The 27,455-nt window shown below is 40.2% G+C and overlaps 1 protein-coding gene across 1 annotated transcript in view; it reads left to right on the top strand.

The window, feature by feature from the left end:
* The window catches only part of Fhit (fragile histidine triad diadenosine triphosphatase), a 922,623-nt gene that overhangs the window by 718,837 nt on the left and 176,331 nt on the right, over nt 1–27,455 (top strand). The window contains exon 6 of the mRNA XM_008827509.3: nt 225–293. Within this exon, the coding sequence (XP_008825731.2) occupies nt 225–293 (69 nt within the window). The remainder of the gene's footprint in view (nt 1–224; nt 294–27,455) is intronic.

Genomic DNA, 27,455 nt, shown 5'->3' on the forward strand with positions numbered 1-27,455 from the left:
TTCACTCAGACTCCCATCTGCCATAAAGTTGTTCCCTCTTGTTTTGTGCTTCTCTGTTCTCTGCAGATTTCATATACAGTTGCTGCAGGTGAACATCACCTTCCTCTGAAAAACAATCCAGTAGGATCCAGTGCAGAGTAATTGACTTTCAGGAGAGCAGGACTGTCAAGCCAAAAAATATAAGGGAAACTAAGCACAGTTTTTTCTTTATTCTACATTTGTAGCACGTGCATGTCCACATCCTTCCCAGGAAGGCAGGAGACTTCCGCAGGAATGACAGCATCTATGATGAGGTGAGTCTGCCCTTTCTGATCTTATTATTTGATCACAGGGTCTGTCAGTATGATGAAATCAACTTAATGAACCAGGTGTCACCCCAAACGTGATTTTGTATGGTACTCTACCCAGTAAAGCCTGGGAGGTGGCAGTAGAGGCCAAGGATGACCATCAGGAGAACCCAAAATAAGTGAATTATAATGATTTTCTTTGCCCATGAAACCCAGCAGCAAACCAAGTATCCCTGTGATTGATTTCTGCCCTGTCATGTTTACCGGGACACTAAATATTTGTGTGGAGAAATATACAGTGCCACCAGTGGAATTTAAGCAGATTGACATAACACTCTTTAAGACAAATATTACCTTTTGGGACTGGGGAGATGGCTCAGTGTATAAACCTTTTGCAGTGTAAGTGTGGCGACTGAATTTGGATCCCCAGTATCCGTATAAGTAGGCCAAGCATGGCACTGCACACACATCTGTAATCCCAGCACTGGGGACTTGGCGGTCCCCAGTAAAGGAGACAGGCGGTTCTCTGGAGCTCACTGGCTAGCCAGCCTAGCCAAATTAGTGAGCTTCAGGTTCACTGGGAACCTGTCTCAAAAAATAAGGTGAGAGTGATAAAGGGAGATAGTTGGTGTTGATGATTGGCTTCCACATATGTGTATACATACTATCATGTACAAATGCATATACCATGCACATAATGCTCCCTTCGGTTTTTAGCATACTTTGGAACTCAGCTTGTCTCTCCCAGGATTTACTCAAAGTGGAAGTGAATTGTTCTGAAGAGAAACTAAGTGGTTTTAATGGTAGAAGTGTAACACATGTCTCACAAGCACTTCAGATGTTCACTGATTTCTGACTCCTCCCATTCAGAGATACAAAGTGAAATAAGCAAGAGCAGGGAGATCTGCTCCAGGGTCTTGTCTGCATGAGAACCTTCTGGTATCTGCCTGCACTCTGTGGAACACATTGCCTATGATGGATTAGGCTGGAAGAAGATGTAATTTCAGCTTATGTACTTATCATAGCCAAAGAAGGGAAAATATGCTCTATGTATATTAAAACTATTCAAATAGTGATAGTGCCCTAGAGTACTTCTTTAAAAAGGACTTTGGATAGAACAAGGGAAAGTGCTTTGATTGATTAACAATGTCTGCATGGGTGTCAAATGGAACAGACAGATATTAATCAGGAATTTAATACTCTTCAAATCTTTTGAGAATGATTTCTGGAATAAATCTTGAATTTTAGTTTTTATCATGTGGCCCTGCCAGATAAAGCCATATGATGGTCCTTAACTTGTTTCCAGAAGTCACAGGAACTGTTCATTTCTGTGCGCTCATTCATAGGATCTCTTTTTAGTAACTGGACCCTAAAGTGCCTACTCCAATCTGAACGATAAAGAACAGAAGGTTGGCATTTAGTAATTTAATTCCTTGATAAAATTTATGGGTGTCAATGGATCATTTGATATATTTTCTAATGGTTGCAGTAAGCTTGTGTTGGGTAGAAATTGTGTGGTCACTCTTTTGAGTGTTGGTTCATGAACTAGTGTCTTAAAGTCTCATTTCTTGGGGATATCCTTCTGTCTGTGTTACAGAAGATGGCCAAGGCACATGGGAATCACTTGTCGTGTACATTGAAAACCCTCACAAGTGATTCTAGTGCATATGTGGGTACAGAAGAAGGTGGCTCTGTGTGACCTTGGCTTCCCAAAGCCACTCTACAACTCTCTAATTTAATCTCATTTTCCTAGGATGTAGGATGCAGGTTGGGGATTGCTAATGCTTATTCTATGTAGGAAGAAAATCAGAATTACAGAGCCACAATACAGAGATGCATTAAGTCACAAGTACAGATCTTATTAACATAAACGAAGGCTAATAAAATGTTGCCAACTACAGGGTATTTTAATGAATAAATTACCACATGATTTATATACAAGTGAATACTGCTTGAATGGTATTAAAAGTGCTTGAAAACACTGTTTTCTTAGGCTGATCGGTCACCTTGAAATCTTGTTTATGTTCCAAATGTGTTACTGACAAAAGCTACATAGACACATTTCAGCTCAGTTCAAGGCTCGCGGGCTGACACTGTGCTTGGCATGTGGCCTCTCTCGCCTCTTGTGTTCCTCTCTCCTTTCCTGCATGCTCCAATGGCACCTCTAGGTCCATAGGTAGAGCAGCACATGATCCCACATGGCCCCTATCGCGTATACTTGGAGAAGTAATTTCCATAAGAGTTCTTTTTTTCCCCAGTCAACAGCAGCCCATGAGCAGTACAGACAGGATGCACTAAGGGACAATAGTGGTATAGGACTACAGAGACTGAGCAAGCCAAGTCCAAATTTCAGTGCTACCTGCTAACTCAGTGGCAGCCAGTAAAACCTCGTGGCTCCTTTATTAATTGTCTCATGTCTAAAATGGAAAAAACAGTGCAAACCACTCCAGAAATTTGTCTTGTGTATTTCATGGCATATTATGACTTAAATTTGATTTGAGGGATTGGTACATGCTAAGATTTATTAATATGTTTCCAGTTCTTAGTATTGATGATGTTGCTGTTGTTGTTAATTCTGTCTTTCAAATATGTCAAGGGTGAGGACATGAGTAAGCAGGATTTCCCTTTAGTGCTCTGTTCAAGGGCCGTATTTCCAATTTTCTCTCTGCCTTTAACCACACAATCACAGTTTCATCTTCCTCTTTATTCGAGGGTGCTTCTCTCATTTGGGCACATAATGAGGTAACGTCTAGAAAGAGGCATGAGGAACATGAAGCACCGCTCAGGCATCACTGCTACAAGATGTAATGTACATTACACTGAGTGATCCTAATCAGAAATGATAGGGTGATGAGGGATGACATTCTTTATACTGATGAAATCACTCACTATGGATTATGGATCTCTTCATGACACAACAAACAGGCTGCCTTGGAGGGTGATGGGTGGGAAATAGAAACAGCAAGAGACTGAGCTCAATAAATATCGTTATATTCCTACTACTGCGGTCTTAAAACATGATACCTAAAAAGTCCTAGATTATGTTGACTAGTAATATTAGATTCTTTGTGGGAATGGTTTTAAGAAGGATATTGACAAACTGGAGAAGATTCATAGAAAGAGGTATGGAATGGCAAATTCTAGAAACAGATTTGGGGTTAGTTGACAGTGAAGATATTTATATGGAGGAAGGGGAGATAGCAACAGTCACTATTTCTAAATATCTCAAGTGCTCGCTGGTTAAAAGGGCACCAAACATATTGAACATGTTCTGTATGGCATTAAACATGTTCATTGTGGTTTTAAATATGCTCTGTGTGGCTCTGGAGCAGATATCTGGGACTGTCAGGCTACAAGGAGACAGATGTCAGCATCACAAATGTGTAGATAGAATTGAGAAAAGCTTCTTCTACAGTTGGAATGACTTCTGAAAACCATCCCTGGATCCTTCAGGTCATGATTTTTCAAGAGGATGTGTACATTTGGTCATTGCAGGGACCACATAGTTCTGTAGTTCCCGTCTTTCCGTACCTGGCTCTTTCAATCATTTTAGGCTATGCAAGTTCTATAACAAATAGGGCTTTTTGTTATTAGTATTATGCCATTTTGGCTACTGCCTAATAAAACATATTCTTTTTGCTTAGTTCTTAGAAACACAGGATATAACTCTTTCTTGACTTTTATGAGACCCTATTCTATTGATTTTTCTCATTCCTGGCCACTTTCTGCTTTCTCTCCAGCTCGGCATATTGATGATCCGTGGGCTCTGTTTGCTTTCTCGTGTGTCTTTTATTAGTGCCTGCGAAGTATTTTTTAATGGTGTGCTTCATTTTTGTCTGCAAAGTAGTGAGACTGAAGGCTGTTGGGCCTGTCACTCGTGCTGTAGGTCAGTAGAGTTCCCACGACTCTCTTACATGCACCTGCTTCCTTCATTTATGATGTGTCTGCGTGTCTTTGCAGGGTTACTTTAGAGTGACTGTGCATTAACGTGGCCACCCCAACTACAGAATGAGAGCTCAACATTTAACGGTGCTGGTTCCTGAAATCATTTCGCTTTGAGATCTTGCCCAGTTTCATCTCTCTCCTTACCATTCAAATGTGACTGTGCCTAGGAACATCTGTCTGGTCCAGCACTGCATGCCACTCATCTGTGACATCTGTTCTCCTTTCTGCTTGTTTATAATGCTGTGGCCCTAAGTGATTTCTTCAACCTCAGTGGTGGACCCTGCCCCCTTCTTCAGCTCCAGTGAGTCTCATTTGCTCACACTACTTGCTTTTGCCACACATATCACTTTGATTCCCATCTCAGGGCCTTTGTACAAGTGGTTATCATTGCCTGCAAATTTTATTGTTTTCTTTCATGTAGCTTTGTGTCTTTACCTAAATCTTAGCTCAAAGTCACCTCCTGAAAGAGCCTCTTTTGCTCTTCTTTGGTCTGTGTGAAACAGCCAATCCTCTGCCCTTCCAGAGTAACTCCTTCCTCTTACATGCCTATTCCATTCATAACCTCTCACTCAGGATAATTTATTAGTTTATATTCAGTATGTACATTCCCAGTTGCATTGTAAAGCCTCGAGAGCCGAACCTGATCTGCCATAGGGTGGCTCCTCAGTGGATATTTGTTAAATGGATGCACACATGACGGCACAGGAGTTGGACTTGAAGAACCTGAAATCCCCTACAAACCGGAACATAATTTAAAAGGAGAGTGTATCTTGCTTTCAGAGGGTTGATTCATTAACTCATAGCACCATGTTCCATTGGCACCCAGCATAGCTATCAGCCATCTGAGGTTAATTTAATAGGGCATTGATAGAATAGAATCTTTTGGTCCGAAGTCAGTGTGCAGAAGGCTGAAAATTGTGGCACACCAGAAAGGCCTGAAGAAGCAATTACAAACCTTGTCTGATTGCTAAGCAAGACTGGTAGGACATGTGTCAAGGATGATAAGTAACTTTCCTCCTGGAAACCTAGATTTGTCTGCCTGTAATAAATATAGATGTGGGGTTTGCTGAAAGCCTGCTTGAGACCCACTCTTCCTTTCGTTCTGACTGTGATTCTCATCTGAGTTTATCTTTACCTGCTCTTCCTCCGGCTTTTTGACTTGAATTTGTCCTTCTGTATTATATTCATCGTTCACCCACCATACTTCAGAGAATGATTCTCACTCTTCTCCCAAAACTGAGTATAATGCCACCCTTTCCAACATGGAATCTCTTATACAGCCCTCCTTTTATGGTTCTCCATGTAGATATTTATCTGTAGCTCACAGCCTCTTTCTATGTGTATGTTCATTAAGCCTCCATGAATTATGTGAGGCCTTCTCTGAACTCTGGGGGACTGCTATTATCTTGACAAGTTGATGAAGTTTATGATAATGACACAAATGGTTTCTTGGATCAAAGAGCATGGACAGTTAATATGGAGGAGGGATGGGCCCATTGCTTAATGTCATAGTACATCATTTCATTAACTCAGGAAGACTTACCCTAACTTAACTATGTCTCAGATAAGCACCTCTCATAACTGGATTGATCAATTCATTAAATGCTTATGGATGACGTTGAATGGTTGTGATTGTACAGTGCATGTAAAACTCATTGCTTATAAAAAATGACTATTAGTAAAGCAATTGGGAATAGTAGTCAGCAGTTGGACAAATTCAACCATGAACTTCATAGGCAGAGCAAACATGGGTTCAAGCATGTCATGGGAAAAAATTGCTTGGCTTACCCCAATGCATGGACAAAATCAATTTACTAAAACACAGGTCATTTGGCCCTGAGGACTAAAGAGAACCCTATTATATTGCTGATGATATTTATTGTTGAACTTGGATCTCTTTCACACACCATTTGACAGTGTACTCAAAGTCCATGGATCCTTAGTTGACTTTCCAAAAAGTGTTTCAGTGAGACAGCTGATTATCTGCCCCCCCCCCCCCCCCCCCGTTTCTGAGTACATGAGGATTTCAGAATTAAAACATTGATACTTTTTGTTCAGATTGAAATTGCAACTTTATCATTTTTCTACATTCATTGGGACTTTTAAGTCAAAGAATCTAGACGTGATATATACGTAGTGATGCTAATTTAATGTTTGACCTCATATGCGCCCTGTCTTCATCTTTGGATGCCCTTTAGCTACCTAACTTAATGAGAGAGAACTGGATTACCCTCTCCTGTCCCTCATTATCACTCACTTGAATCTCTATAACCCCCATAGGAGAAGAAAGTAAAATCAGCAGAAAGGTGTTTATCAGGCAAAAAATGATTTCTACTCATTTTTCCTTTAGAAATAGAGAGTGGACAGTCCAGGTTGGTTTTCATGTTGAAGGTTGGTGGTGATGTAGAAGGCTATTTATGATAATGGTAATGGTGGTTTGAGGACCTCCAGGAAGAAACAGTAGTTCACTGTGTGGTAAAGAAATCAAGAAAAGAAGGTTGAAAGTGGTTGGCAAAGTTCAAATGCCTGAAGGATGAGCCCGACAGCAAAGGATGCTGTGTCCTTGGTGTTTTCCTTAGAATTTGCTTCGAGAGATGACACGCTAGGCCTATTCTTTCTCAGAATTTCTCTCCATGTCATTTGACTATCCTCAGTTGCTTGAGACAGAAGCAAGGAGAAAGTGAATCACGTGTCACACTATGTAAAGTGTTCATCATAAAACCACTTCATTAAACCTCTCTCAGTGTTTCCTGAATAAGGTCTCATCCAACCTGCGTGGTAAATTCTCTCTCTAGACATATTTCACCAGAAAGCTAGAAGGTACTTGCTGGGGAAGACAAAAACATGCACGCTCTGAGCCAGTCATGTTGCTGGTGTCCCTCCATCTTCCTGTTTCTCATAGGCTGATTCTTAATCTCATTATGATGGCTTCTGCAAACATAGACAGACAACAGTGCTTAGAGAATGGGATGAATATAGTAAATTCTCTCTCTAGACATATTTCACCAGAAAGCTAGAAGGTACTTGCTGGGGAAGACAAAAACATGCACGCTCTGAGCCAGTCATGTTGCTGGTGTCCCTCCATCTTCCTGTTTCTCATAGGCTGATTCTTAATCTCATTATGATGGCTTCTGCAAACATAGACAGACAACAGTGCTTAGAGAATGGGATGAATATATATATATAAGGATTTTGACAGTTTTAAAATCTGTGGTTCAATAAAGCAAACCATCAAGATCTCAAAAATTCTTAAGTCTCTGTGTTATTTAGAGGATTGAAAATGTAGAACTCTGAGATAAAACAAAAGTTATTGTAGTAATAAGTTATGAGCATAAATAGGTAAATAAAACAAAGGAAGGAGCACCATGAGTCAGCATCAATACATTTTTGTCGCTGGGAATTACTGTGCCCTCAAAGAGCAAACAGCCGAAATATTTGATAGCTTCTCTCTTGAAAGAAGAAAATGAACATTAGTTAAAGTTTGGGGGAAATGAAAACAAAAATTAATTAATGCAATTCTTAAGTTCGATATATTTGGAAATGGTTTTGCTTTTTTGTTATCTGTCAGTCTGTAGTCAAAATAATATACTTCAGTAATACAAGTTTGTAATCAGTCCCATTACCTCTCTGCTTGGAGCAGGACTCATCTTTGAAACTCATGTGTCACATGGAAGAGCTGCATCTTAAGGCCTTCAAGGCTTTTTGCTTTTGGTATCACTAGGTGACATCCAGCACTGATGTCCCCAGTCTTTGCTTGCACACTGTGTACCCAAGCAGTACTCTCCAGTAGAAGCCTGTCTAGTTATGTATTTTATTTAAAATACTTTGTAGGCATATAAAGACCTATAAAAAGAAATAAGTGAACTTAAATTTAGTAATAGAATTTTTAACCAAGTACATCCAGGAGATTATTATTTTAGCCTGCAACTAATATATTACTAATGAGATATCTATATTATCTTCAGGTATAAGACTGAAGTCCAGTGTATATTTTACATTTCCAGTACATAGCAACTCACATTACAACAGATGCTGAAGGGATACCAAATTAAATAGCATAGTTCTAGAGTTCTTTAAATCCACAAACTTTTGTTTGTTTTCAAAAAATGTAACTTCATACAAGAAAAATCTCTCATTTTTTTATCCTGGCTGTCTAACTCCAAAACATTATAATTCATTTTTCATAACCAGCAAAAACATAAAATAACCAAGTTTATAGATCATCAAACAATTGAGTTAGGGTCTTTTGTCTCCTACAAAGATCTTGTTGAAATTTTTAAAATGAAATTACCTCAGGAACAACTAAATTCTTTTTAAAATTATTTATTTAATAACCACATGATTAGAAGAAGCATTTCATGACAACAGCATTAACATATTCAATAACAATCACCAGAGCTAAGATGCATCTCTTTCAAAATTGGCTGTAAATTTTTAGGTTTGCAGTTGAATTAATAGAGTTATACAATATTGTACTCAGTATAAACCCTATAAGACATAAAACTGAATGGGGTTTTAACCTTCAAAAAAGATCTCCATTTCATTATTAAAATACACAGTTTCATAGATTAATGCAATTAACGCTAAGATGTTTGCACATGTGTTTCTAATCTCTCTGTATCTGATTATTACTAGTCACAGTCGGTTACTTTCTGAGATCCTTGGCATCTGAGCATGGATATAAAGTCAAATTCTTACATTGAAGTCACATTTTATTTGGTTTGCTGCTAATATCACCAGGGACACTCAAGAGATAATCCATGAATTTTAGAGGACAGAAAAGCCTCTGTTTGTTTGGGTCATGATTTCTGTAGACCACTGCCCTTCTAATGGATGGCCCCGATCAGCCTTCCCTAAAGCTCCTTCATGTTTTGAAGGAGATCTGTTCAGTGTTCTTTTGTGGTAACATCATGAAAGATTATGTGTGGGGCTCTATTATCCAGATTATGTGTGGTGTTTAATCCCAAAGCCATGTATGTGAATAAAGTGCCCAACTTTTTCATGTCTCAGTTTTCTCATCTGTAAAATAAAGATTGTGGTAGGGTTGCTGTGAGGATTAAAAGGCTTCCTAGAACATACAATCAGTGCTCAGTAAATATTACCTGTTTTGATTTGAATAATCACTAATAGTATTATCATTATAATTATCTTGATGTTCTACCAGAAAGTAGTGTAAGGAGCTGGTAGAGTGTGTGAATAGGCAGAAAGACCCAAGGTAGATGACTGGTCAGAGGTCACCTCTTTGGAGCCTAGGAAGTTTTCTAAAGGCAAAGAACCACATATATGTGGAACAAGAGTCTTCGAAGACAACAGCTCAATAATTTATGAGCACATTGAACTTTTAAGCTGTCCTAAATTGGCAGACCACATGATGCTGACATTTAGATATGATGAAGAAATCTCTTCTGGAAAGGCATGCTCTGACATATGATTTTATTCTAAGATTTTCAGATTGGTTCTACAAGTAGTGCTTTCTGGAAACTGGTGTGACCCACAACTCCTACCCCCAACTTAGAAAAACATACTGAGAAATGCCAGATTTTTTTTTCTAAGCAAGACAATCAAAGAAAGTTCTCTATGCCTGTGTAGCTTTAAACTATTTACATTGGATTAGTGTAGTTACTTATTCCAGGTTCTCTAAGATTGAGCTTACTATTTACATCACATTGTCTCTCATGAGATTTACTTGAAATTAGGAGAAAAAAAGATCCAAGATCATTAAGCTTCTGAATTAGGTAAACAGTTATAAACAACTCTAGTTCCTAGACTTTGTCCCCAAGAGAACTAATGCAAAATAATAATGTAATAGAATTATTATTGTTTAATGAGCCCACAATGAGCTAGACTCTATCTTGGGTGCTTTGCATATATTACCTTAATCTTTACAAACAGAGCAGGGTAAGTTTAATTGAAGCTAAATGTTACACAGGTGAGCATATGCCTTAAAACCTTAATGGTAAAGTTTCTTTATACCCAAATCTACTTGAGTACAAAGTCTTCTAACACCCATTTGCCTTGATCTTTGTTTTCATGGAAAACTCAAAGCTTGTGAGATAAGTGTTTTCTTGGAGACTGTGATTTCTGGTGCTAAATCTGTTCCTTAGTCTCTTTTCCATCTTAGAGAAATTTACATACCACAAACAGGCACAGACACACATGCATGCACACACGCATGCACACATGCATGTACGCACACCACCCTAGATATCTACTAAACCCTACAAGTGTTGGACATACTACTGCTAATTAAGTATGTAAGAATTACAGTGAAAGAAAATGGCACTTTTCCTAAGTTAACGGTTTTTTTTTGTTTTTTTTTTTCTGCTTTTAGGATATGGCCCACGAGTTTGCCAGCTAGGAACTTTATTATAACTCCTCTTAGTAGTTTTGCTTAAACACAAGAAAATCCTCCACACACTCCAGCCTAGCTTCTGCAATTCCCAAGGTCATTTTTTCGAAGCTGATTTTGTGCAGCAAACCTCTTAACTACTTTTGCATGCCTGATAGTGCATTCGTGTCATGATAACACACTAAAATATTTAAAAGGAAATCGCTGCCTTAGTTTTTCTCAAAAAGAAACAGCCCTTGCTTACAACTCTCCATGGACATAAATATCTTCTAGGCCAGCTGCCCCAGTGCCCATTGGAAATCCTTCTTACGTTAGTAGTAACTAAGGAACTCATAGAATATTCCCTTTATACTGAACTGCAGCCTTGCTCTAGCACATTTTTTCCTAGATTTTGGTTTCTACCTAGAAAATTCTTCAGCATGATTAGGACATTGCATGGTTGCGTCAAATGCCTGTGTGAACTTTCTGCTGGTTTTTCTTTGGTAATCTTGGCCATATCTGTTGAAATAAAGACCTATGATGTTCAATTGATTTTTTGCAACCTGATAAAAAGCAACCCAACTTGTGCCTTAAGTTATTTCCCCCTCCACCTGCTGTGTCTGTCATGTACTTTTCTTGCCTATGATGTTAGAACCAGTTTCTTCTTTCAGGTCTTATCTTGGAGATAAGAAATACTTATCTCTGAGAACTTCAGGAGCTTGGGACCTTTACCTATTCATGATCTGGGGTAAGGCCAAATTAAACTTCAGTGAGCTTAGAGGCAAGACTTCATCAATCAGCAATGCTCTCAAATGGAGAAAAGAGATATGATATGATTTTGATGTTAGCAGGTTGCTAAGTTAGTACATCCAGTAGTGTGTCAAATAGGATATATTTACTTTGGGGCAGGAGAGATGGTTCGGTAGTTAAGAGCACTGGATACTCTTCCAGGAGCTCTGGATTCTAATCCCAGTACCTGCAATGGTGGCTTACAACCATCCGTAACTCCAGTTCCAGGGGATCCAGTGCCTTCTTCTGTCCTTCCCAGGTACTGCATGACATGGGTATGCTTACACACAGGCAGGTGGAGCACTCCTATGAATAAAATAAAAATAAATCAATCAAAAAATTTTCGAGCTATGTTTACTTCTATCAAGTGAAGAAACTGAGGTACAGAAAGATCTCAGGACTTTTCTTAGGACATACAGAGAGTATGAAGCAGACCTGAGATTTGTACTCAGGCTGTCTGGCTCCAGCCTGGCTTCCCTTCTATTCTCTACCCCTATGAACTCCTAGAAATATGGTATTCACCTTTCTCCCCCTCAACCTCCTGACACCCAGAAGACTCCACGGTCTCACAGAACAGGTTCTCCAGAAATGATAGTTGAACTAAATCTGTTGCTTCTGCAGTCCTTTGAATTCAGAGCCTTGTTCCCCCTCCTTAGCTCCTGGGCTTTCCCTTATCAACAGCAAGGCCCCCTGGACTCTTGGTATTGCCTTTTTTTTTCTGTCAAAACTTCCTCTCAAGAAAACACCTGTACCTCAGTTATTATAACAACAGCAGCTCACGATATTAGCCTTCAGAAGATGACAGCATATTTTTCAAACTAACAAAGTCTAGAAATGAATGGAATTTTAAAGCTGGGACATCAAGTCTTAATCTAGAGATGAATGGGACTTTGCAACTCTAAAACCAACCACAAAGACTAGCTCTGTACCCTGTATCCACTTCTGGAATCTATCTAAAAAGTAACTGAGTAAATGGCTCCACTCAGAGTTCCACCAACCCTCTCCAAGATAGGCCAATCCACATACACTTTCATATTTGAAGTTTGTGTCCATGTCCTGCCAAGCCAATGGCAGGCATGACTTTGTTACCTCCTCCAGGCTCCAAACTGCTCTACCTCTGTCAAGTTTCTGTATTACCTGAAAGTGAGCATACATGTATGTATATAAAACTTGCATAATTGACCTAATTATTTTGGAAAAATGTAAACTTGGGAGTGATTAAAGGGACAAATTACAGAGTAATATATTTTAATGACATATGTTTGGGTATGTCTCCATTAAATGAGCTCTTTAAAATAATTTTGTGATTTAAAACATTGAGATATAATTCTTGGTGAAGGAGACCACACAAGTTGAATACAGAGCAGAAGCTGTAGTTGAAAAGGATCTAGCTAAATCCAGAATATCAGATAGTCCCTGTGTTTTACTTTGTACTGGTTGATATTTCCAAAACTTTATATAATAAACATTCAATGACAGAGTTCATTTCCAAAATGCAGACAACTGTGTTCCTTTTCAGTCACTGGCAGAGACCAACATTTATAGTAGTTGTTTAATGCTCGCAGTGAAAGAAACTGATTTTAATTTTGATGAAGAACTCCTAGGAAATATTTGCCATGTGACCTATCCCCTCAGCTGAAATACTGAAACAACTACATTTTATAGACGTTGACACTTTGGGGACACGCTGCAGAATCTTCTCACATTCACTTGGTCTTCCCTCTGGGCCCTTGTCAGTCGCTCTTGCCAGGACTGTGGTAGGGTTGAGAAGCCTGTATAACATGTGTTAATTTCCTAGTCAATAATTGACTAAAAAAAAGCAAATTCAATGTTTTTCATTCCTAAACTTCAGTGTCTGGTTGTGATAGCAAACCATTTCATTGCTCTAGAGTTACGTTTTGCTCAGCGAGGTTGTTACAGCCTCTGAGGTCAGGTCTGTAGTCCAACCCCTTCCTAGTTTACAGCCTCTGTATTTGGCATTCTGTATGCCAGGCCTTTCATGAGCAGCATGTGTCCTGGGGTGGACAGGGATTATATGGTCCTCCACTGTTGTTTCACTGGCGGGTTTCATCAGTAGCCTGACTGTGTGGTCTTATGCATGTCTATCCATATGGCTGTCATCCTTTGGGGAATGATGGTCTTAACTTCCTATTACCAGAATGGTGTCCATGGCTCTGACATCATGCTGTGGTGACAAGCACATGAATCAGGGCATTTATTCTGATGCCTTTTCCAGCTTTTCATTGATCTTATGGATTCAGAAAGATTGTCCCTCTACATTTTTCTAAGACCTTAGGCTGTTTATTCTCCCCATACCCCCAATGCATAGTCATGTCGTTGCTACAGTTTTAAATCATTCTTTTTGCAAAGCTGTGTACTATCAGAATTCTACGTGGGAAAATCAGAGTGGCAATCACTCTTCTTTTAGATCACCAATTTCAAATGACATGTTTATAGCCTATCACCTGGGAAAGAGGAAATAAAGGCTTCCTCAAAGTGTCCAGCTACTGATCTCTAAGACCCATAAACATGGTGCATGGCAAAGAAGAATCAAGGGCTGAAGATGCTAATCAGGTGACTTAGAAATATAGAGAGATTAGTCTAGATCATCCCAGTGGACCTAGTATCATTACAGGAGTCTACATGAAGCAAACAAAACAAAATACTAAGGGTTATAGGGCAAGCACATGAGAAAGACTCACCTGGTCATCACTGACTTTGAATAGGAAAAGTGGATCCAAGCCAAGAAATAGAACCCTTTAGAAACTGGGGTAGACTCTAGGAAAAATAGAAATAGCAACAGAAAAGAGAAAGAACACCAAACAAGAATCAAGAGCATCAGAAAAGAAATGTAGGCTTGCTGCCGACACCTCAAATTTTAGCCCGTGGAGACCCATTTTAGACTTCTGAACTCCAGCTGTCAGATAATAAGTCTGTGTTTTAAGTCACTCACTTTCTGGAAATTTGTTTGCAACAACAGAGCATTAGTATAATATCAGGCTGAAGGATGCAGCCTGGTTTAGAAAAGGGCAAGGGAGTATGCGCCCCTAGGGCACACATCACTGTCTGCCTCCCATGCACACACATCATCTCAATCCTCCCTGCCCTCCTAGTCTTCTCTCTCTTCCTTTGCCTCTTCTGATGTCGTCTCTTCACCAGCATGTTTGGTGTGAACAAGTGGAAGAATTCTACTTCCCCACCCTTTTGTGAATACTTTCTTTCTCATGTTGGGTCAGTGCCTCCCGTACTTGGAAGCTAAGTCAATGCTGAAGCCCAGGGCTAAGCAGTAGATTTACCTCCCTTTAGCCACAGGAGAGTCATCAAGGAAACGGGACTCAAGTTATTACTTTGAATTATTAGTCTGCCTCACACAAGTGAGAAGCGAGAGGCAATGACCATGCTGTGTTGGAAAGAATAAACCACTAAATAAGACATACTAGTAGACTCTAACAGAGGGCTATGCAGTTCAGAGAACCAAGTGACTATTTGACAATGGGACATCAGAAAGGCCTCCCATGGAGGCTCAAATGGGCTCTGTGGGTGATGAGATGATGGCCATTCTTTTTGTCTAGAGCTGTTTCTCCCATGTTCTGTCTGAGAGTTGTTCATCTTGGTCACCTCTAAGCCTGCTTTCACCTCTGGCTCTTCGTAGTGCTATCAAACTAAATAGTTCAATTGAGAAAGAACCACTTGCCCTGAGGACTCCTTCCCTTTGATTTCCAGGGGGAGGCCACATTAGCATAGCAGAAAGGGTATTTACACTGCAGTTGACTTTTAAAATTCACTGAGAATGGAAGATGAAAGGAAAACACACCAGATGGAGAGTGAGCTCCCTACTATTTCAAAACTTAGATGGTTCCACTAAATTAGTTGGCACAAACTTAAAATTAAATAACATCTTGAGTACTATTTGCAGTTTTCAAAGGGACAGCAATAGTATGTTTCCAAAGGAGGCAAGATTGTCCCAAGGCGGGTTATAATATTTTTGGAATGGTATTTTTGGATGAAAATATTAAGAGACTAGTTAATTGGATATGCAAATAACAAGCCAGGGAAGTCATGAAGACAATTGACACATCTGTAACTCTACCTCTCAAGTATCTGGATTTCTAAGAACAGACTCCCAGCAAATACTGTGGCTCATCATGTGCACATTTACCAAGTAACCTTGAGTGTCTTTAATTTTTGCTCATGCTACACGCTGTGGTTCTTTATGCATTTTAGTTTACAAAATCCTTTGAAAACCCTCCCCAAAACTAATGAGAAATTAAAAAATAATGCTTATATAGGATGAGTCTTGCATTTAAATTAGGATTGTTTTAAGTCCCAATTTAATAGACTCCCACATGGGACAGCCTAATATTATTATTCTGCTAAACAGATGCAATATTCAACTGACTCCTGATGACTTATTGTTATACCTATAGACTAATGTATCACTCAGCTCTCAGCAGAAAAGCTTCTTCCTACAGCAGATGGTGATTGACAAAGAAACCCACAAGTAGCCAACATACAGAGGACAAGAGGACGTGGAGCTGCTTGTCACTGAACAAGTCATCTATTTCAAACTTCTGCCTTCCAAGGCTCAGGAGTCATTGTGGAAGAGGGGGTGGAAAGACTGTAAGAGCCAGAGGTGGTGGATGACTATAAGAAAACAGAGTTTCTCAGACTACTCATATGAACTCACAGCAATGGGGATAGCATGCACAAGTCCCACATATGCTCAAGCCAGACAAAATCCCAGCATAAACACAGGGAAGTGGCCAGGAAACCCCAGCGCTACCTGAGGAACTCTTGGCAACTCATGGCTGCTGGGAGCAGAAGGGCCAGTCTCATTTAAGGGTGAGATTCTTGGTAAGTTAACCAGGCCCAAATGGATGGACCCACACCAAAGGGCATTTGGGAATGCAAGTTTGACTCTGTGAGCCTGTGTGTGTGTGTGTGTGTGTGTGTGTGTGTGTGTGTGTGTGTGTGTACATGAAATTGATCAGGGGGTAGTAAGGGGGATGCAGATAAGGGAGGAGATCAAAATACAATTAAAAGATAATATATGAAAGTCACAAAAATTCAATAAAAATTACAACAAAAAATAAATAAAGATAAGGAAACAGACAGATGAACAAAAGAACCCCTACGTGGGAGAGAGGGGTGAGCCTGAAGTCCAGAAAATGACAAAGACTGGTTTTGTGCAAGAAGTTTTACATATACACACACATACATCCACATAAAATCAAGGAATTATGTTCATGACCTGGAGGATAGTTTTTCTCCAAGCTCCAGCTCTTTGAATTTGAGAAGAAATTCAGAGTTAGTTCCATACAGTAAACATCAGACATGCAATTATCAAAATATCCAAGGAAGGGATGGGATATTTTGCAATGGAAATAACCAGTGGACTTGAAATAGCAGATTTCATCAGGGATCAATTAAACATACCTGATGCCCAGATTTCTTGCTTTTTAAATTAATAGCCCATTCCCAGAATCTCATAGTAGCTTCTATAAAAGTGACCACTTTTATAATTTGGTGGTGTTTGTACTTCACAGGGTTTATATCTGTCCATTTGATTATTTTGTGTATGTTTGTTAATTTGTTATTTCCAGCATTTGATGATCATATGATACCATTAAAGAATAGGAAAATAAACGTCTTGAAACTTAAAACTTACCTGTCATCGTTAGGGTTCAGATCTGCAGCAAACCCCTCCCCAGTGCAACAGGACCTCATGGTTTTATAAGCCTTCTGAAAAATAAAGGAACTGAGTTAATAAACACCTTGACCATCTGCAGACAAAATAGACAGACTCTCTACACCTTTGACCTGAGACCCAATTGCTACAAGAGCTGTTTCTGCACAGCCTGCTTTCCCTTTGATAATCTTAGAAGATAAACAGACCCCCTTATCCCATGACCCAGATCCTGGCTGATTGAAGGGGACAGTTTGACAGAGGCTATTCTCTCCTGATAAGCCCTAGGCTCTCTCTCTCCCACCTAACTTTTTAAGAATATTTTTCTGCCTTCTGCATCCTCCCAAATCACCCCCCCATCCAATAGCCTGTAAATCGACAGCTCCTCTATCCTGAACAGGGGGACCGTCCTGTGTGTTTTCCTTGCCGATAAACTCTATCCCACCGGAGTTCTTGTCTGTGTCCTAGTGCTCTCTCCTGATTTTGCCTCAATTTGCCTATCAATCATAAACCTTTTTGAGTTGCTGAGTACTCTCTATGTCATGAGAATTAGCCTTTTAATTTTATTAGTAGAAGTTACCTATTCTGTTTTTCTATTCTTTAATGTACTTTTCATGTTATTTTTAGATGAAAGGGGACTCAAATTGTGGCTTGAAATAGACAATTTGAAATAGAACTTTTTAAAGTCTCATAACAGCTGATCCCAGAATTGTTGAAAAATGATTTTAAAAAATTAAACCTATTGGTATTCATATTTAATTAAAATTGTACCTGCCCTGAACAAGCCTATAAAAATATGTCAGGGATGTACTTTAACTTAATCTGATGTTCTTCATGGTACCCACATCTCAGGATGAGTCAAAATCCCAATTAAGAGTCACTAATTCTTTTTTTTAAATATTTTATTTTATATGTATGAATGTATTGTCTGCATGTATGGGAGTGCACCCGTGTCCTTCAGTGCTGTGGAGGTCAGAAGAGGGCTTCGGATCCCCCTGGAACTGGAGTTAAGGACCGTTCGTAGCTGCCATGTGGGTGCTGGGAATCGAACGGGGTCCTCTGCAAGAGCAGTCAGTGCTCTTAACTTCTGAGCCATCTCTCCAGTCCCCTTCCTTTTCTTTCTTTTGAAATTTGAGGACCATTTTAGTGGGTTTAAAAGAAAAACCCATATGGCAGCTAACAACTGCCTGTAACTCCAGTCCCAGAGGAATCCTATAGCCTCTTCTGACCTCTGCCAGCATTGCATGACACGGGTGCACTTACCTACATGCAGGCAATACACACATACACATAAAATAAAAATAATAGATAAAAATAAAAATACCCTCAGGGCAGCCATTTGGAGGAGAAAGATGGAGTGGAGAAGGAGAAAATCCAAGCCATTTGAGCTGATGGGCAGTCAGATACGTGGCAGAGAAGCAGCCCGTGGTGAGGAAGGGAGCTTTAGAGAAAGAGTAAGGGAGTCCAAAATGCTATGGAAGCCCAAAGCATTAGGGAAAGCATGCTTAGAAAAGAGGCAGGAAGAAGAAAAGGAGAGGCACACTTTTCTGAAGAATTTAGAAAAGCGGGTGACGGTGACGCTGCTTGGCCGTGGCTTCAGAACCTGCACTAGTGGTGGATTCTGGGAAGGAAGAGTACCTTTTCTTCTGCAGCAGGGCTTAAAGTGAGACTACCTTCAAGGGGTGGTCCCTCTGCCAGGTGACTGACGTGGCCCACCGGGGATGTTAGGTTTCCACCTAGGCCAGAGACTCATTGCCTGGACCACAAGAAGTTTTCTATTAATGGTCCTTTACTGCTGCTCTCCACCCTCTAGAGAGGTAACCCTGAAATCATTTAGGAACCAAATCAGGGATCATAGTCCCCCAAAACTTGTGGCATTTTTTGGTCTCTGGCAAGGACAAGGCTGTCAAGACACTGGAGGACAATTTTGGCTTGTAGTCCAAAAAGAAAGTGGTCCTATTAATTTCTTTTTACCCTAAATTACTTAGCCGGTTTAGCCGATTTCTCCCTCTTGTTCTTACCATTCCCCACCCTGAAGAGGTAAGCTGAACTACCGTTATGGAATTGGGACAATGACTGCCTGGCTTCTTCCAGAGGAATGGGGGCATTTGGTGTGGCAGTTGGGATAGTCCTCCAATGGGCCCATCTATATTACCACTCTTTAATTTCAGAACATTTTCAACACCCTCCAAAGAAATCCCAGGCTCCATAGCAATCACTCCTCATACCCTGCTTTCCCTGTGCTTAACAGCCACTGACCTTTCTGTCCCTATGCAATGACCTGTTCTAGATATTTCACATGAATGCACTATGTATCATGCATCATGTCATCCATTAAGACTATTTGCTTTTATTAGTGTAAACTTTTAAAGTGTTTATGGATGGACATCTTGTAGTACTTCACTTTTGTTTTCCAATTTTGATGAGGAATAGATAGATAGATAGATAGATAGATGATAGATAGATAGATAGATGATAGATAGATAGATAGATGATAGATAGATAGATAGATGATAGATAGATAGATAGATGATAGATAGATAGATAGATGATAGATAGATAGATAGATGATAGATAGATAGATAGATGATAGATAGATAGATAGATGATAGATAGATAGATAGATGATAGATAGATAGATAGATGATAGATAGATAGATAGATGATAGATAGATAGATAGATGATAGATAGATAGATAGATGATAGATAGATAGATAGATGATAGATAGATAGATAGATAGATAGATGATAGATAAATGATAGAGAGATGATAGATAGATGATAGATAGATAGATAGATGATAGATAGATAGTATTGACTATATGTTGACTATATATTATACAGCATGACGATGTGATTCATGTTGTGTATGTTGTGAAATGATTATCGCAATCAAACTAATTACTGTATCTAGGATGTCTCTTTGGGTGATATACACTTTGTTGTTGTATGAACAGTTAAGATCTAATCTCTTAGCACAATTCAAATATATAATGACTGACTGACTATAGTCAGCATGCTATACTCTAGATCTTCCAAACTTAGTCACCTTGTAACTGAGTTTTACCCTTTAACCAGTCCTCTTCATTTCCCCCCGACCCTGAGAACTACCAACCTGCTCTGTATTTCTAGGAATTGAACTTCTTTATCTTCTACCTGTAAATGAGGTGGTATAGTCTCTGTCTTTCTATCTTTCTGTCTTCCTACTCATTTTACATTATGTCCTCTACATTAATACATGTTGTTGCATATTGAACAATTGACTTCTATTTTAAGGCCAAAGTATATTCCTATATCACACACACACACACACACACACACACACACACACACACACACCCCACACCCCACATTTTCCTCATTTATCATCACTCAGTAGACGCTTTATTTCTTTATGTTAGCTATTGTGAATAATGCTCTAGTAAGAATGGAAACGTGCCTGTCTTTTGGAGATAATGATCTTATTTTCCTTGTATATATATACCCAGAAGTCAGATTGCGACATCATATGGCAGTCCTATTTTTAATTTATTGAGAATTTGAACATTGTTTTTCATGATGCCTTCATTAATTCACATTCCTACCAACAGTGTTCAAAGGTCCCCAGCTGGCCTGGAAATCACTATGTAGACCAGGCTGGCCTCGAACTCACAGAGATCCACCTGCCTCAGCCTCTCAAGTGCTGGGCTTAAAGGTAAGCACCAGAGTTTTGACTTTTTATAACATCTAACAAGTGGGAGATGATATTGAATGGTGTTTGTTCATATTTTCCTGATGATTAAGGCTATTGAGCATTTTCTCAAAATCTTTTGGCTATTTGTATTGCTTCTTTGAAAAAAAATGTCTGGGAATGTAGCTCAGTGGTAGGTTATTTACCTGGCATGAAAAAGGGTCTGGTTTCTATCCCCAGTACCAAAAGAACTATTTAAGACTTTTAGCCGTCTTCAAAATTTAGGTTACTATTATTTTGTTATTAAGCTTCTTAGATATGTTGAATATATTGTAGGCATATTATAAATATTTGTCCCATTCTGTAAGTTGTCTTTTCATTTGTTTGTTTGTTTCTCTTGATGATCAGAAACCTTTCTTTTTGTTACCAAATCATATCTCCCCCATGTGACTGAATGTCCATTCATTAAATAGAAATTTGAATGTTTTCATTTTGCTTCTTATTAATAGTTTTAGGAATACCAGTATTCATGTATGAATGTTTCAGGGCCGTATACTTTCATTTCCTTTGCATGTATGTACTGAGGAATGGAGTTGCTGTTTAATTTTCTCAGGTTCTGCCAAGGTCGCTTTCCAAAGCAGTCACATCATTTTAGATTTCCACCAGTACCTCCAGGTTCTCTGCATCCTCATTAAGAAATATTTTATGTTTTTAAGCCAGGTGTGGTGATACATGCCTTTAATCCCAGCACTCAGGAGGCAGAGGAAAAGGATCTCTGTGAGTTTGAAACCAGCCTGGTCTACATAGCAAGTTCCAGAGTTCCAGGCCAGCTTGTGCTATAGGGAGACCCTGTCTAAAAAAACCCTCCAAAATATAATTTTTCAATAGTAGTCATCCTGATGGCTGAAGTGTTCTCACTGTGATTTTGATCAGTGTTTCTAACCCTGATAGCTTATGATATTAGATCTTTTTTCGCCTCTTTTGAGAAATATCAATTCAGAACCTGTTCATTGGTTCAGTTGAGGTTTTGTGTTCATGCTGTTGAACTGGAGAAGGATTCTTCCAGATTTAACCTATCCCTTCCTCTAACTTCTCTCTATAATTTCCAGAAAACCCTCTTTTGGTCGAGCCTTCTGCCTAGAGGTGCCTAGTAGAGGTGCCTAGAGGTCAGCACCATGCAAGCATGCATCAAAAATTTCTTTCTCCATAACCTCTTGGTTTTATTTAGTTTTGGTGAATCTGACAAAAAAAAAATGTTCACCCATTTGCTCAGGGTCCCACAGAGTAGACAACTAAGCCTTCAACTAAGGCTGAAACTCTGGGTTTCTGACCCTGAGGCCATGCCCTGTCCATATTGCTGTGCCTAGTCCCTTACTGCAGCCTTTATAGAAGGCCTTGCTTTTCTTCCAGAGTGCCAGCACAGCGGTGAGCAGACCAGGCCTGGGATCTAGGTCTCACTTTGTAATGAACTTTTGTTAGGATAGAGTCATGTTAATGTGTTTACACATGGCCTGCAAATCTCAAAATCTTTGCTATCTGGACTTTATGCATGTGTGTGCATGCATGTGTGTGTGTGTGTGTGTGTGTGTGTGTGTGTGTGTGTGTGTGTGTGTGTGTGTGTGTATGTGTGTGTTAGTCCACATGTGGGCACATGTGTGTGAAGACCAGAGGTCAACACTGGGTGTCCTTCCTCAGGCACCATAAAAAGAGAAGGTATCTCATTGGCCTGAAAACTACCCAAGGATCTAGGCTAGCTGGCCAGCAAGCCCCAGGGATCTGCCTGTTTCCCCTTCCCCACTGCACCTGATTTTTTGTACATGCATTCTGGGGACTGAACTCCACCCCTTGTGCTTGCAAGGCAAGCATTTTACTGATTGAGCTATCTTAGCCTCTAGTAACTGGACCTTTATAGAAAGCGTTTTCCAATCCCTGGCCTGGCAGACTATGGGCCCATAACATCTGATTCTTAAACTCTCCATTGACCTGTATCTTTTCCATGGCATCTAGCTACAAAGCTACAACAATCTTCAAAGAGCCATGTTTTTATTAATTTTACTAAGATATTCTCTCCCAAAATAGCTCTACTAAGGCTGGGTACTAGCAGAAGAAGTTGTAAGCCGTTGTTTTCTTTAGATGATTAAGTAAACTTTTCCCCACAAGCCTATTCCAAGTGTACCAGTGTTCCCCCAGCCACCTACCTCTGCCCTCTCAGATAAGGTTACTTTCCATTGTGAAGATGCCTGCTAAGTTCAGTGTCTGCCCACATCTTCTCGTGTGCTCACGTGAACTCCTGGAGATAACCCCCAGTTCTGATTTCTGAAGTTCATTGTTACGAGAGGAACAGAATATAAAATCGTTTTGCCACTTGCCTCGGGTCCCACTCTAAATTTCACTTGGGTCAGACTGCAGGCCAGAAGGATCGTGGAGAGGTAAGGAGCGGTTACAGCTCCGTAGCGAAGAGATGAGAAGAAGCCTCTGGAGATAGCAAATGCAGGGGCAGTCGTGTCTGCGATGCTCAGAGCTGCCTCTCATAATCTTGATCTCTGTGCTAATTGAATGAGCTTAGGACGTTTTGCAGGTTGTAGAAGATTCCATCTGACAATACGTATTGATTGCCTAGTGGGATACCTGGCATGGGATTCTCATTGTATAGTGCCAGCAATTACTATTGTCGCCATTGTTGCTAGTGTGTTACTGCTGTAATTTCACAATTGTGGATGAGAGCTCAGTGGTGAACTTGAACTTACTGGCTCTTCATTCACTGTCTGGGGTTGTAAGGTGAAATGGCTGCAAAAGAAAGACAAAGACCATAAATAACTGAAGAGAGCTGAGAGTCAGAGAAAAGAAGAGAATGTCAGTGTTGATTATGCAAGAGGTACAACTGTGTGTTCCCTTCTGCTCTGTGGTTGCCAGTCCTGGATAGGAAATTAAGACTGCCAGGCCTCATCATTCCTACAAAGACTGGGAGTCTGCTTCTGACATGGGAAAGCAGTTTCTGACTGAGGTTATTTGAAATAAAATGAAATGAAATGCTCAGATGCTCTTTAAAAGAAAAAAAAAAAAGTGAACCAAAATGGAAGACTACCACCAAGTTCAAAGACCAGTCTGTCTAGTTTGCAACTTTTTAAAGGTTATCTTATTTATTTATTTATTTATTTATTTATTTATTTATTTATTTATTGACTTATATTTTACATCTATGAGTGTATTGCCTTGCATGTATATAAATGCACCCATGTCATGCAATACCCACAGAAGGTCAGAAGAGGTGTCAGATCCCCCAGAACTGGAGCTATGAATGGTTGTTAGCCACCACCTGAGTGCTGGGATTTGAACCTGAGTCTTCTGCAAGAGCAGCCAATGCTCTTAACAGTAAAGCCAGCTCTCCAGCCCCAAGTTTGCAGTTTCTTGTACAAAGGCCGTCAACCCTTCCCTGGAGAAACATTTTCTTGGGAATTTGGACTTATATTTGTTCTAAAGATGGCTTCACTATTTCACTTGGGCATCCAGCAAATGTTTGTCAAATAATTCTCATGTGCCAAGCACTGAACTAAGGATTAGAGACGAAAGAGTCCTGCCCTCAGGGTCTCAGTCTAGTAAGGAGGACCATTGCACTATAAAATCATTTATCAGTAGGATGATAAACAGATGTCAAACAGAAACTCTGGAGGAGAGGGCCTTTGAGTTGGGTTTTGACAGATAAGCAGAAGCTCAGAACAGTTGAAGTTTGGGGATGTGGCTGGAGTACTAACAGCATATTTGGGGAGGCTAGCAGGAGGCCAAGCAAGAGGAGCTATTGTGGCAAGTCCGCGGTTGCTGGTCTCAGCCTGACTCTACTTGGTTCTGTGTGAAACCACTGTCCACCCTCCCCACCATCACCAATCTGTCTCTGGCTTCTTTTCTGAATGGCTGACATGCATATAGACAGTCATATGGCCCCCAAAGCCGCATCACGCTTACGTATCCTGATTTCCACAAGGCCTGGCACACATACGCTGTGGTTTAAAAGACTGTGAACATTAATGAGTTGAATATTTTTTTACAGTAACAAAATTATGAAAGGAAAACAGACTTAAATTGGTTTTCATACCATGCTGGTCCACACTGCTGAACCGTGTTTGGAAAACTGCAAACCCACTGTGCTGATTATACAGTGAGCAACATTAAAAGTGTTTTATTGTGTTTTCATTTCATGACTTCACTGTCTCCTGTATGAGATTTTAAAATACAGGATGAACTTCATTTGGTACTCATGAGAAGAATGAGAGATTGACACTAACAAAGTGTTAGTTTAGTGTCTAAGTTACAGCCCCTGGTTGGGGAATATCAGCTTCATTGTAGTTCCAGTGATTATTCTTGTGTTGAATTGCTTTTATTTAAACAAAGCAGGCAGTTTGGAGTTTAATTTGGAAATTCTGGAAAACTCTTCCAGAAGTGACAATTCACACATTTCTTTTCAGATGTTGTCTTTCCCCTCAAAGTTCATGCCCATCCCTTTATCCTCAGAATCCTGTTCATTCTAAATACATGTCGACACCTCCCTGTGCCTAGCACTGTGCCCAGGGAACAGCAGAAACCTGGTTCCCTGCTTTCTTAGAGCTGACCTTCTTTCTGATGGGGAAAGTCTGACAATGAGACCAACATACAGTTATAGACAAAGAGTCTATAGATCTAGAGATAAACTCTATAGAGTTTATAGATCTTGAACCTCAAAGTACAAAGACAATATGAACGTGGTCTACCTGATACAAAGGCAGACAAGGAAGTCCATGATCCACCACATTCTTAGGAGCTCCCTCCCTTTCAACTGGTTCTGAATGATGTGGAATTGCCAGTCCTGTAAGGTTGTGAAGGAACAGCATCCTCAGACCACTGCAGAAATTTTATAGGGACATACTTGTTAAGTGTGGAAAATAGTCACCCACCGAACTCACTGTAAAGACATAGGCAATGCCAGGCTTTCTAAGGCATTTGAAGGCAAACTGAGGGTTTCGGAAGATTTTGAACACAGACATGAAGTGATCTTCTTCTTACATTTAGAACAATGCTCTGATTACAGAATGGAAGTTAGACATCAAGAAACCCTATGTGACCCATCAGCGGTGAGGCTGGTGGCTTGGCTGTGCCCATAACTTTGAGCATGAGAGAAGTGAGTGGATTCTAGGTATATTTGGGTTTGTTTGTTTGTTTGTTTGTTTGTTTGTTTTGAGTCAGGGGCTCATGTAGCAGCCCATATAGCCTAGGTTGGCATTGAACTCACTGTGTAACCAAGGATATCCTTGGATTCTGGACCCTCTTGACTCCACCTCCTGAGTGCTAGGATTGCAAGCTCAAGCCATCATACCCAATTTATCTGGAGCTGAGAATCGAACCCAGGGTCTTGTGTATGCTAGGCAAACATTCTATCAACTGAGCTACATCCCCAGACCTTAGATATGCTTTGATAGTAAAACTAATACAACTTGCATGGGCACAGTGCCAGTCACTGTGAAGAGATGACTGGCTAGAAGAAGGAGAGATTATTGGAGGTGTCTACAGTGCTAGAGCCCAAATAGGCAAAGTCACATTCAACTAGCTCTTTTCTTTTCCTCTTACTTTATGACTTTGACATCAAAATACTTGTTCCTTGTAATTTGCTCTGTGTGGGAAAATAGCAGTCTGTTCTGTTGTCTATGAGGTAGGGCATTCACTCTATAAACATTACACAAGACCCTGTGAAGTGTGGCATGCTGTGGCAGACAGCACGGATACAGCAGGAGCCTCCTGGACAGTGGGGAAAACAATCAGTCCACACTGACCCATGTTCTGTGCTAGCACACGGTTTCCTGACTTTGGTACTGTTGACATTTGAGACCAGAAAATTCTGAAGAATTTTTAATGGGGGGGTATGAATGATAGGATGCTCACTACTACCCCAGGTGTCTATTCACTGAGTAGCAGAAACATCTCCCACCCTTGTGATGGCAAGAGGGCTCTCCAGACATTGTCAGGTGGCCACCTGCTAACTCTTGATGCTTTTTTCAAAAACGCAGTGACTCTCAAAAACCCTGCAGCACTCAAGGTCAGGAGTCGATTCTTACTATGTGTCTGATTTGAAAATGTTTCCTTGCCTAGTACTGACACAACCAGCTTTCAATGTGACAGGGGCTCAAAACACGTGGGGCTGAACCAGCATCCTGCTGACCCTTTTTCAATGTGTTTGAGGGGAGTAAAGGTGGGGTTTCCTGTTATTAGCAGTCTCAGAAACCTCGAGATGGTCAGATAGTCGTTTTAAATCAAGAGTTAACCAATTTTGATCATTTTTCAGTGCCTTAAAAATACGTGTCACTGAGACGTGTTTTGGTTTTTCAAAATTCAAATATGTTACACCACGACCACTGTGATATGCTCCACTTTGGAGGCTAGTTCTACTAAAGTCATGCTTCAGTCACACACGACTGCACAGATGTGGTTTGTGCTGCTCTCCACTGCCACCTTGACCTCAAAATGTGGTCCTTGTCAATTGTACACATTGGGTGAAGATTGGATTCTGGAGCACACAGCATGGTAGGCAGAGACCAAGTCTCCTTCCTGCGTGGGCAAAGCAGCAATGACGGGTCACTGGCAGTGAGGCTCGTGGGCATTTGTTTTCAGGCTATGATGGTTGTATACAATAATGGGTTCCATGGTGATAGTCTCATAGCTGTGCATCAGTGGCTTTGATCTTATTCACCCCCGTTACCTCCTCTCCTCTCTACCTCCTGCTGGTG

Source organism: Nannospalax galili, unplaced genomic scaffold, assembly GCF_000622305.1.
Source record: "Nannospalax galili isolate Female #2095 unplaced genomic scaffold, S.galili_v1.0 scaffold91, whole genome shotgun sequence".
Classification (NCBI taxonomy): domain Eukaryota; kingdom Metazoa; phylum Chordata; class Mammalia; order Rodentia; family Spalacidae; genus Nannospalax; species Nannospalax galili.